Genomic DNA, 12,304 nt, shown 5'->3' on the forward strand with positions numbered 1-12,304 from the left:
GAAGATCAGGTGAATCGTCGACACAGACAGCAGCACGCCCGTTGCAGCGGACTTCGCCACGGAGAACACATACGGGTATCTCACGAGAGAAGGGATGCACTTGCCGAGAATCGGAATCGCAGTGCCGAGGAGCGACACGAAGAGAATCAGGAACAGCGCGCCGACATGCAGGCCAAGTGAGTAGGCCCCGGTGAAGCCCCTGCACAGCGAGTGCTCTGTCTCTCCAACGTTGGCAGTGCTCGAGCCGTCGGCGTTGAGCGGCGCAGACACACGATACCCGAGCGCCATCAGGTACCTTGTGCTCGCCTCCACGCTCAGTTTCGCCGTCTCCATGGTTTGAGGTGGAAGGAGGGTGGTGGGCGGAAAAGTGGTGCTTCTGGTAAAACAAGAAAGAGGGGGATGGAGGATGAAAGGCTGCGTGCGGAAGAGAAGGAAAGCCGGTGATGAAGACAGAGCAACGGGGGCAGGGAGTGGGTGAATTATGAGGTAGGCGGACAAGAGTGAGGGAGAGCGTATGTGTAGGTGTGTGTGCTGTGTGGATGCAAAGAAGCGGCAGGCCAGATGGAGCAGCATAGAAAAAAATGAGGGAGCGAGAAGTGGTGGCGGTGTCGTGGAGACGGCACTGGTGGAACAGCAACAAAACATTGGCGCCACGGTCGTCCTCTCCGCGCGCACTGGATAATTATCTTTGTATGGCGATGTAGGGGAGCAGGCGGCCGCGCGAAACGACGTGTCACGTGAGTGAGCTCAGCAGTATCGTCAGCAAGACGCCCTCTTCTCAGCCGAGCTCAGCGTGCACACACCGGTGGGCAGCAGTGGCGGCGCAAGAGAACATGGAGACGAGAGCTGGCGGCAGCCGCTCACCCAGGTGTAACCGCTAAAAGTGACCGCGTGAATTTGACGGCCAAAATGAAGTTTACGGCTCCAACGCCAGCGCTGCCGACGCATGCCCGATGGAGATATCCGGCGCAGAAGACGTGCGATGAAGACGACCAACTCGGCTTACGCATACAAAAAGAAGCACGGTCGGGCGTTCCCGCGGCCATTTAGTCACGGATGACCACCTTGAGGTGCCCGCACGTGCGTGACAACGAAAGTAGAAACCATCACGTGAAGGCTAACTTGGTGGAGAAAGAGGACGGACAGATGCTCCGCACACACACCAATGCACACGCTAGCCCACACATACGTCAACAGACGTCCAGCGAAGCACTACTCCTACATGTCTACCGACTCACAAAAAGTTGAAAATCGGGAGAAAAGGAGGCGCACAGCAGTTGCCGAGGCGGTTGGGAGCGCAGGAACAACAAGAGGAAAACAGTGATCCGTGTGACCGGCAAGACACACGCACACGCGCGCGTAAAAGGAGAATGCGCAAGCGGCGATCCCGCACAGACACCAGAGGAGGAGGAGAGGAGACGAGGCAAAGAGAGAGAGACACTAAAGCTCACAAGCATACGCACGCTTGGGCACGTCACTGTGACCATTGACAACAACGCCGACGCTCAAAAATGTCCCATGCGCCCAACGACAGCGCTGCACTCACGAAAACAGGCGTGCAAGGGAGCAGTAAGCCGTTAAAATTGGCGAATCCGTCAAGCAGGCGATGTGCCGCTCAGAAACTCATACAAGATTCACCGAAGCGTTGCTTGCCTACAAGCGCGCATGCAACGCAGTCCTACACGAGCAAGCGGATGAAACCGTCAGCTAATGGTTCGCATACTGGCTCACCACGCATCGCAATCAATCGCGTTCCGCTTCTGTATGGATCGCGGCTGGCACAGAAACAAAAAGACGGTCGTCCCCTCAGATACGCCAAGAAACGACGACAACACAGACCGAGAGGGACGCAAGTCACTCCAGGCAGCGAATGCCGCTCTGCACGCTCCTTCGTTCGCCGCATACGACGGCCGCCACGATACGCGTGCACCCCATACAGACGCTCACACGCGGACAGACTCGCAACCCACAAATGGCAAAGGTCACGCTGCCCAGTCAGCTGCCCACAAGCGCCATCAGCCCCATACCCACCCACAGAGACACAAACAGCATGATCTTGTTCACCGTGCGGTGCCCCTGCCCATCGCAGCAGTAGTGCTTCACATCCGCCACAAAGTCACCAAGCAGCAGCGTGAAGGCGAGGTACATCAGAATGCCGCCGATCCATAGCAGTCGTCCACAGCGACCACGTCCATGCGGCGCACATCGGCCCGCTTGCTTCCCTTTTGTCACCGCTCAGATAACGCAGCCAGCTGCAGGTGGATCACCTGCATCATCAGCACAGCAACCAGTGCAAACAGGAGCTGGTGTTGGTCGCATCTTTTAAGAAGGTCGTACATGCACTCCTAGTCGAACGCCTCCGCGCCAGCGTCGAGCAGGTGAGTCATCGACACGGGCAGCAGCACATCGGTCGTGGCTGTTTTGCCAACCGTGAAAGCGATGGGGTGGTCGAGTAACGCAGCTAAGTACTTTGTCATGATCGGCATTCCGTCACGGGCAACGACACGCACAGGATCAGGAATATAGCGAATAAGAGCCCCTCAGCAGAGTAAGCACCATTCACACTGCTGGACAAGAGCGCTTATCCCCTCCCTATGCTACAGCCAGCAGCTCCATCGAGATCTGAGCCGGCATTGCCGAGCTCAGCCGTTTGCGTGAAAAGCTGCGCTGGCTCCCGTGTAGCACTGGACCAACTACGAACACACCGACGCGCCATCGGCTGCACGCGGTGGAATGAAAGAGATGATAAATCGGAAAGAGACACCGCAGCAAAGAAATAGACGGAACGCACACTGTGCGCGGCGGTGGTGTGCTAGTGGATACCAAACGCCTTTACCAAGCCCTGTGGTGTCGCGAACGGTCACTCAAGATCTTCGAAGAAGCTTAGACGAAGAAGGCAAAGTCGTTCATATAAGAGAGAGAAGCGGTGACAAGTGCGTTTCCACGAGTCGGTGAGGGCGTGCTACGACCGCGTAACAACGCATGGTCGGAGACGCGCTCATCGATGATAATCAACAGGGGGGAGGTTCCCCTTTTGCTGGCGAGATATCCGCTGCCGCATGGCAAAGGCACCGCACGCCGTTGAGGAGTAGCTTCTAGCTCTGCTGTACGCAAACGCACGCTGACGTACCCAAACTGCATGCCAAATGGTACGACCCGCTCCCCTGTGCTTTGAGGAAGCCACAGCCGCCCTTCTTGCAGATTTCGCTGCGTGGGGGTCGTGCCCCTCGTCCATCGAACAAGGTATGAATCGCTGTACATGAAAGCCCCCAATTCTGGCAAGCCCTCATCCATTTCTGGGCATAGAGCACCTTCTCTGCATGATTCTGCCGCACCGTGAGTGCGGCATGCACACTAATGCTGAGCTTGTAAGCGCGTGCTCTCGCCATCCAGGAGCGCCAACCTCCTCCATCGCCACACTAAGAAGATTGTGCTGCGAGTCGAATGCAGCAGAGGGGTCCTCGAAGGCGTCAAAGAACGCTGCCGTCACGGAGATAGCATCGTATGTGCTGAGAGCAGTCCTCAGCGACGGCACAGGGGCTGGAAAAGCAAAAGGAGTAGCGAATCCCCTCGACGTCAGCAGGGCAGAGGTGTTGGAGTTGCAAGGTCCAAAGCGGGGACCATTCCTCTGCAGCGTCGCTGTTACACGTGGAGTGAAGGGCACTGCGTTTCAATGCTTGAGAGTGCCACAAGAATGTGAATCGAGCCAAGAAGGCGGGGGAATGATTGGGTGTAGCAGCGCACAAAGAAAGATAGGCGACACCTCATAATACGCAGCAGCGAGAAGGTGAAACAACATAGCGCAGGCCTTTCAGAAAACCCCCTTATCGGCCTTCTCCGACAACTCCCTCGCTAAAGTACTCCGAAGCGATGACGGCCGGCGCCTCGTGAACCGATGGCTATCAAAAAGCTTCGTTCCGGTGATGCGACAAGATGCCCATGCGCAGGCATACGTGTCATCCTCGTGTTTCCCTTGTCGTCGCCCGCGCAGCCCGAAAATACGCGAGCCATCGCATACGTGGAAAAGTACACCTCCACTCTATTCAGCGAAAGAAAGCAAAGAGACCAGCACGGCTACGTTGGCACGATGGTCACCTGAGAGCTCCGGGCGGCAATGGAGCTAAAGGCATACTGGCGCCCTGCCGGCAAGCGCTCCATCGCCACGCAGTACTCTCCATTCACAATCCAGCGGACAATGCGCTCATCGGCGTCAAAGATGATGCGTATGATCGCGCCAGCCGGGAACGGGAGCCCCGTCTCGACCACCCGCGGCTCGCCAAGGTAGAAGGACAGCTTGCCGTCGTTCCAATAGAACGCACCGTTGTTGCCGTCATGCGGCGGCGTGGCCAGCTCCTCCGCAGAGCCGACGTTTGAGCTAATCATCCCGACAGCCACACGATCACACTGGGAAACGCTGAAGTCGATGTGATGCTGGCCCGTGCTGAAGAAATCGCTCGCGACACCCAGCACGGCATCGGAGATCAGCTTTGAGTTGTGCAGGGGATTGCGAAAGTAGTACTGCGACGATGTAATGTGGAACCGGGAGTTCCACAAGCCTGACAAGCCGTAGTACGCGGCCTCCTCACGGCACGAGTCCATCCATTCCTCTGGAATCGCGTTCTTGTATCCACGTAGGAGATTGAGCAGCATGCCGAAGAGTCGCGCATTTCTTTCCGGGATCGAAACGACAGCGTCAGTCATCGTCTCGTCGTTGCCATCACGAGAGCGCTTGCGGCCACGGGCACTCGCGTCTGCAGCCCCCTTAGCAGATGACGTACTACAGAAGTGCAGCCTTGCAAGGGAAAACAGCAGCGAGCCAGGGTCCTTCTCCAACAGCGCGCGCGACACAGCAAAGTCCTTGCCGCCGACGCAAAAGGAAACTACCGATGGAACATGCGATGGTAGCCTCGACAACCCCTCGTATCTCCGCTTCAGGTGCGCACAGAGCTCTGCCAGCGAGTCCGACTCACGCCTGAACCCCACACCCGAGCTCAGCAGTGGGCGAGAGATCAGCGACGACGACACACCACGAGCCGCCGTCGTAGAAAAGGTGTTCGCAACAGCCGCCGGCGGTTCCTCGTCCGAATCCATGCCGTAAATCAGCGGGCCCACAATACGAACGACAATGATCGACTGAAGCCCCATACAGCTACCGCCCATGCGACTCACAGGTCCCACCACCTCAGTACACCCAGAGGGGAAAGGGCCAGAGGGGAGCGAGAAACAAAAGCAAGCAGATATCAAAAGAAGGTTTTCGTTCTAAGCGCAACTTCGCCTCGCTCGCTTTACCAACTTAAGACTAAAAAAGACGGCGGGTACTGTTGTCACGCCAGCACTAACGAGCTCCCCCCACTAAAGAGACGCACGCTGTGAAGGACAAGAGCAAATGGGAGAACGAGAAGAGTCGACAACCGCGGAGGGAGACGTCAACATAAAAAGTCATGCATGGTTCGCTGATGCGGAGGCTGTCCTGACAAGGCCACTGCCCGGCGAGGGACCAGCAGTGCAGCACAGGTACGAGATGCGGCCGCCTATGCATTCGGCACGAGGCGCGGGGATGGCCCTCTGCGGTGTCCTCCCGAATTCTCCGAGGCTTCGCCTCGTTTACGCTGATTTGCATCGAGAGAGGAGCGCCCTTTTGTAAAACAGCCGGCGAAGGAAATAAGAGACGTCTACAAGCACCGGCGCACGGCACACAAACACGCGCGCGAAATGAGTAGAAATCGAAATACGGCCGGTTAGGGGGCGGCACCACCGATAATATCGCCGCTCTCGCATACACCGCAGGCCTTTGCGGCATCAATAGGCGTTGCACTTGACAAGGCAAAGTCCGTGCTGATACTCGAGGGCAGAAGCATAAGAGGTAATCTCGACACAGCTGCTGCCATCCGAAAAGGTAGGCAGCGTCAGCGGCTCAGTGTCCTCTGATGCGTCCCCTGGCGCGTCGTCGCTGTCCTCCTGCCTCGACCGCACGCTCGGCAGAGGAACGCGGCGGTTGCCTGGCTCAGCGAGCACATCGGCGGCAACGGTGCGAGCGTTATTGATGCACAGCGCCAACGCACGAGACTCGCTGCGGTTGTTAAAGAAGTAATTGCGGAGGTGCGACTTTACATCCTCCGCGGTGATGGCCAAGAGAGCGGCAATCGTCCGCTGCCGACTTTCAAACTTCGACAGGCTGACATACTCACCCTCAAGGCGCTTGACATCGCCCTCGACAGAGTCGGGCACCTTCTCCAGAGCCGCGATAAGACCCCTCTTCACCTTCTCGACCTCCTCGGCGGAGCACACCGTGTCCAGCTGCGCCTCCACAGCAGACAAGAAGGCGACAATGCGGGAGAGCAGGTATACGCAGTCCACATCCTTCAGTGCACTCTGCACCACGAAGAGTGCGTGCGCTGTGCAGTAGTCGACACTGCTTTCAGCAAACACAACGTAGCCCAATGCCTCCCGCGTGCGCAGCACGTTGAAGAAAGAGGAGCTGATGAGCTTCATTGCGGTGTCTGTGAGCGCCATCACGCGCGGAGTGGCCTCGCCGATGATGACGTCGACGACAACAGCCGCGTTCGGGTCGGCCGGGTTCGATGGTGGCATTGAGAGGACATCGAAGGAGCAGAGCACGCTCTCGTTTGCTTTCCCATCTCCAGCACGTGGGCCGTATGTGTCGCGCACACGTGGTATGGTCTCCTTCAGCGGGATTGGAATCGTTAACGTCCCCAGGAGGTCCTCCAGCCGACCAACCAGCATTTCGCGCACATCCTGTGTGGAGAGCACGTTCCCTGCAACGAAGCACTCGAGCAGGAGACCACTCTCCAAATACTGCTTCACAAAGGTGCAGTAGCCCTCGTACGTGGCGGCAGACTCGCACGCAATCATCTCGTTAAACAAGTAGTACGTGTGCCGCGTCGCTTTCTTCTGTGTCTCGTGGAGAACTTTGTAAGGCTGCGCCATCCCCACGTTCTTGAGCTTCTGCACGCCTGTCTCCAGGTACGTCGCGTACTCCTCCGCAGTACCCTGGAGCACCTGCACGGACAGCCCCTTGCGCACTACGGCGAAGAAAAACTCGTACAGCTTCTGCGACGGGCCCTCCACAGCAAAGCCCAGCCCCGTTGGCGAGAAGATCACCTCATTAGTGAGCGACGCTAGCATCGCGTAGTAGGCCATCTCCGTGAGTGCGTTGGACAGTATGCCGTGCATGACGCGCGTGTACAGCCGGTTCAGCGGGCTCGCGGACGCAACGGGTGAGAGAACGTTGCACCGCAGCGCCATCTTGAAGGTGCTGTGGTGCCCGGCATCCTTCCTCACATATGTCACGGCGTGCGGGGAGGCGATCTCGTCCACCGCCTCCTCAGCGGCCGGCGGGTAAATTGTGAAGTCTGTGGCGATGAAGGGGTTCGTGGACGGCAACGCCAGCTCCGGCGGATACGGCCCGCTGATGAGACTCTGCCACCGCGCCTCGTGCTCCTCCGGTATCTTAACCGTCTGGTACAGCGCCCTGTGAAAGCGCGAGACGTTGCTGACCCGCACCTGGGCGAAGGCCGGCAGCGAGAGAAACAGCTCCTCAGCCGACGCGTTACTCTCACTCGCTTGCTCCGTCTCCTCTGCGGTCTCCTCCTCGGCACTCTGGCTGTCCTCGTCATCCTCCTCGTCATGCTGCTGTGCATGGCTCTCCACGGGGTTTCCCTCCGCCGGCGTGGCGCCGGTGGCTGCATCGATCGGCATATCTCCCCACTGCATGACCATCACGCAGTTCTGCGGTGTCAGCTGACGCACATAGGCCAGAACCGCCTCCATATCGTCCTCGAGCACCACGTTGCCGCCGATCCAGCAGTGCTCCAGGTCCGTGGCGTTGGCGTTCTGCGCAAGCGCGACGCAGTGGTTCGCCGGCGAGCCAGCGTCAACGCTCTCAAAGAAGAGGCGCTCCTCCGCCTTCATCCCCTTGTACACCTCAGCGTCCACGCCATGCGCAATGGACTGGCCAATGCCCTGGTAGAGCAGGTCCACCACCTTCAGCGCGTTCCGGAACCCCTCCACTGTGAGTGTGACAGAGGCATCCAGGACTTCAAAGTCATCGTCCACGCGGTGGGAGCCGGCCAGCATGCCTGTCGCCCAGTTGCGCTTCTTCAGCACCCCGAGCACGGAGGTGTCGCACTCATGCCCGAGGAGGTGGGCAATGTACGCCGACGGCGTTGTGCGCCACGCCGACGACGGCGACCGCACCGCCCACATCAGCCGCAGCTCACGCATCTTCTGCACCGTGCGCACGTTGGTCCATGATCCGAGCGCGGCACTGGTGAACAGATGCTCGCCGGCCTCGAGGAAGGAAAAGCGCGGAACGGCCCCCTGCTTCATCCGCGCGAGCGGCCCCTCGATGAGGCTCAGCACCTCGTCGGCTGATCGCATGCTCACCACCACAATCGTCGCTCCATCCGCCAAGTAGTAGCGGGAGTGGAACGTTTTGAGCGACTCGCGCACGTCGATTCCCCGTCGCTGCGGCTCGTCCCGCAGGGTGGTGAGGTTGCCATTGCCGTAGCGGCTGCGTGGGTGCTTAGGGTTGCAGAAGTCACGGATCAGCTCGTCGAGACGCCAGTAGTCGCTATTGTGGTTCTTCTCGTCCTCGCTGTGCACCGCGTTCACCTCCCGGGCCACCGCACCGGCACTGAAGCTGGGAGACGCGAAGAACTCCACAAACCGCTCTAGCGCCCCCTCGAGGCTGCCATCGCTGACGCTGAAGTAGTACACCGTATCGCAGTCTTCGGTGAAGGCGTTGGTGAGGCCGCTTGCTTTGGACACGAAACTGTCGAACTCGTCCTCCTTGGGGAACTTCTCTGTTCCCATAAAGAGCATGTGCTCGCAGAAGTGCGCCAGTCCAGGCAGCTCTACGGGGTCGTTCAGCTGGCCTGCACGAATGCACATGGCCGCCGCCGGCATTTTCGCGTTCGCATCCTGCACGATGACGCACTTGACGCCGTTGCTCAGGACATAGCCAGAGTACTTCGCGCGGATTACCGCTGGTGTGATTATGTGCTGGGCGACGCTTGCCATTGCCGCTTGTCGCGCTGGGTGGGTGCAGGCGAGGCAACACGAGCCTGTGATTTGTGTCAACGTGGAAAACGAACCGCAAGAGGAACGTGGATTTGAAAGGCAGAGCGTGAAAGATAAGATGGGCTGGGGAAGCGCGACGGCAGTTGCCATGGAAGTAGAGTGAGTTAGTAGCAACGAGGAAGAGGCTGCGTCACATAAGAAAGGGATTGAGAGACAGTCGTAGAGAGGCTCTAAGGCTTCCGCGAGCCGGGACTTTGGTTTGCCCTACCACCCATCAGCCGCTTGCATGTGTGTATCAGTGAGAAGTGGAGAAGCTAAGCAGGCCGCTGTGAAAAAGGTAGCTGGCAGGACTCCAACAAGGAGCCTGTCGTTGTATCTTGTATTCCTCTGTGTCTCAGGGGGCCCAGGAAAGAGATTTTTCCTTGGTTCTTCTGTAAGGACGTTCTGTTTCTGCACTGCAACCAAGTCCCTGATGACGAGAGACACCTCAGCGTCGCATAGGGTTCCAGTACCCCCCCCCACCCTATCCCTGCCAATGCAGAGCAACATCAGGTGGTGGCAGGGTCAAGCTCCTGCGATGTGGGGAGGTCCGAGTGATGTATCGCTGCTGATGTCGGCGCTCAGGTCCTCGATGGTGTTGCGCAGGAGCGACCACTGGCGTTGCACATTCTTTTACCACACATGTGATGGGCAGAGTGCCAACATGATTTGAACGTACTCCATCGGGCCCTCATACTGCCCACTGGTGAAGGGAGCCTATGCCACCCCGAGGAACACACCGTGTGGCTACCAGCACAATGAGAACGGCTGTGTGGTGACCTGCGAGGCAGATGATTAGTAAAGCTTGAAGTAGCGGCCATGTTCTCAGAAAGCCAAGTCGGCGCATCGCTGTAACGCAGGCGTTCAGCGCGGCTTGGCACCACGCGATGGGGCCTGTGACAAGCTGGGGGCTTGAGTGGAATTGCGCGCATTCCTTATGGCAGAAGGAAAACGTTGGAGAAAGAAATCACCACCGTAATCGCCTGCACAGGCCCGCAGAGGCGCCTGTACTCCACAAGCGCGTTGCCACGACAGGCACGCCCCGAGACCGACAGCGAGCTGCGGTGTCGAGCACCAAAGAAACTTCTGTTGCGTCCGACAAGAGGGCATCCGGGCATGTGGAAGAAACGCATAACTGAGCAGTACTCTCACCTGTACGACAACGGGTCCTTCAGGTGCGTGCTCGCGCCACCTTCGGCCCACTTGTATTCCACCTCCTCATCCGCGTGAACGGAGCCGCTGCTGCAGCCATTCGCAGCATTAGCGAGGGACTGTTCAAACGGCGTCTCCTGGTTGCCAACGGCGTCGAGGGGCAGACACCCGTCCGATCGCTCTTGATCTAGCACGGTCTCGTGGCGCCCGCCGTTCCTTGTGACCGGGAGAAGGAAGAACAGCGAAACGCGAACAAATATAAAGAGAAAGCAGCCAATCATGAAGAAGCGCATGTATTTCTCGGTGTCGCCGGAGACATAGCCATCCGTCGTCGAGCCCGGCTGCTCGTAGACGTACATACGCATCTTTGGATCCCTCCAGCCCCCTCTGTTTTGCTCTTCCGCTTTCTGTTGCTGCTGAGCGCTATACTTCCATTTGCCATCCTTGACAGCCTCGTACGCCTCGTTCACCGCCGCAAATCGCGCTGCGTTACCCTCTGCCCCGCTATCTGGGTGGAACCGTAGTGCCAAACGGTGATACGCCTTCTTGATTTCGTCTTTGGTGGCGTCCGGCTTTACGCCGAGAATCTTGTACGGGTCAAACGGGCCGGCGCCCGCAGCACCCAGCAAGCGCCGTGAGAGGCGGAGCATGCTTGCTAGCCGGTGTGTGCTCTACGGCCCGTGAACGTTCAACTGCGCACAGCAACGAAAACGTTGGCCAGTTCTGGTGGTGCGCGTGGTTGTGTCGCAGTCACCCAACGGGGGCGAGAAGTGATCAAGCAGGGGAGCAACAAAAAAAGAGGGACGAAAAGAGCAATGAGGCGCACGTAGGAGAAGGAGGGAGACTGGAGGAGCTCGGCACCAGAAGCAGCAACGGTCACCGGAAGGGGGTCACAGAGAGTGAAAAACACTACTTGATTCGCAGAGGTTCAAAAGGTGGCGCGAAGCAACCACCTCCGCTGCAAGTGGCGAAATCGGTGAAAACGCCGGCTAGCCTTGACAGGCAGCGTTGGGTACGACTCAACTGCGGGAAGGTGTAGTGCGCTCATCGAAAAGAACAACGAAATTGCCTCACGCGGTCAGTTCATGTAATTTTTTGCTTTGTGGTTCGTCATGTACGTGCTGTATCGAAATTGCCGCCCGCACGCGGTACAAGCAGCGGCGCAAAAGGGAAGTAGTCGGACATGGCGCGCAGAAAGACGCTGAGTATGTCGCCTTGTTCACCGTCGTATCGTCGGCAAAGTAGCAGGTTTTCTGTGTCGCAGGGGTGTACAAGCCACATGTACTGACCCAGCTCCTGGTTCCATGAGAAGCTCACGAGCGGTCGACGCAACGCCCCCGCCACATCGGCCGGTTCCACAGTCGACGGTGCGTTTACAAACGTCAGATTCGGCACCGCCATCCGCAGACCCTCGAGGCTCGTGACGGTAGAGTTGTAGAAGCCCAACTGTGGGACAGCGAAGTCGGCGTTGAAAAGGACACACACTGTGATGAGGACCGCGCTTGCGGACCCCTCAAATGAGCTACACACATTGTATGTCGCCTCCAGCCATTCCACAGGTGCCCCCAAAGGGTCGCGCTTCGATCGGAGCTCCCACGGTGAGTCTGCGCACCGTTGGCGTGCGAACTGTGCGAAGCTTGCTCGTGTGCAGTGCACCGAAGCAGTGTCCGTTTTCATCGTCTCGTGAGGAGGAGAGGCAGGAAGACCTGCCGCACGCAATCGGCACCGCTGAGGGGCGACTTCTGTGAGTCGAAGCCGTGTAGCACGTGACGACATAGGGAGATGAGGGACTGAATGAGGCGGATGAAAAGGCAATATGTAAACCACATAGCGCGCCACACAACATCGGCACACGAGGGCCGCCTCAGAGCAGTCCATGCCGCAGGCAGCCGAACAGAGAGGGGCAGCTTTTCTACTCGAGATAAACACATGCGGTAAGACAGGGAGGCGATACGGTCCACAGACTCGTGCTCTCCATGGCGCGGCTGCACCAGGGCTATTCACGCGTGCTCTGTACTGGCGCCCTTACCACCACAGATAACCAAAGCAGAAGCGACCACACAAACGCGCA

General features: G+C 58.4%; 4 protein-coding genes across 4 annotated transcripts; all 4 read right to left on the reverse strand.

The window, feature by feature from the left end:
- Window positions 1–4,074: 4,074 nt before the first annotated feature.
- On the reverse strand, window positions 4,075–5,160 carry LDBPK_313200 (hypothetical protein, conserved; the record flags this gene model as incomplete). Its single annotated transcript, XM_003863356.1, has 1 exon — window positions 4,075–5,160. The coding sequence occupies one exon, from the start codon at window positions 5,158–5,160 to the stop codon at window positions 4,075–4,077; it is 1,086 nt and encodes a 361-aa protein (XP_003863404.1).
- A 639-nt stretch (window positions 5,161–5,799) lies between these two features.
- On the reverse strand, window positions 5,800–9,192 carry LDBPK_313210 (phosphoglycan beta 1,3 galactosyltransferase 5; the record flags this gene model as incomplete). Its single annotated transcript, XM_003863357.1, has 1 exon — window positions 5,800–9,192. One exon carries the CDS (start codon window positions 9,190–9,192, stop codon window positions 5,800–5,802), a length of 3,393 nt encoding a protein of 1,130 aa, XP_003863405.1.
- Window positions 9,193–10,229: 1,037 nt separating this feature from the next.
- On the reverse strand, window positions 10,230–10,883 carry LDBPK_313220 (hypothetical protein, conserved; the record flags this gene model as incomplete). Its single annotated transcript, XM_003863358.1, has 1 exon — window positions 10,230–10,883. One exon carries the CDS (start codon window positions 10,881–10,883, stop codon window positions 10,230–10,232), a length of 654 nt encoding a protein of 217 aa, XP_003863406.1.
- Window positions 10,884–11,343: 460 nt separating this feature from the next.
- LDBPK_313230 (hypothetical protein, conserved) lies at window positions 11,344–12,009 on the reverse strand (the record flags this gene model as incomplete). The annotated part of the gene is made up of 1 exon (XM_003863359.1): window positions 11,344–12,009. One exon carries the CDS (start codon window positions 12,007–12,009, stop codon window positions 11,344–11,346), a length of 666 nt encoding a protein of 221 aa, XP_003863407.1.
- Between the last annotated feature and the right edge of the window lie 295 nt (window positions 12,010–12,304).

This window comes from Leishmania donovani, chromosome 31, assembly GCF_000227135.1.
Source record: "Leishmania donovani BPK282A1 complete genome, chromosome 31".
NCBI classification, from domain to species: domain Eukaryota; phylum Euglenozoa; class Kinetoplastea; order Trypanosomatida; family Trypanosomatidae; genus Leishmania; species Leishmania donovani.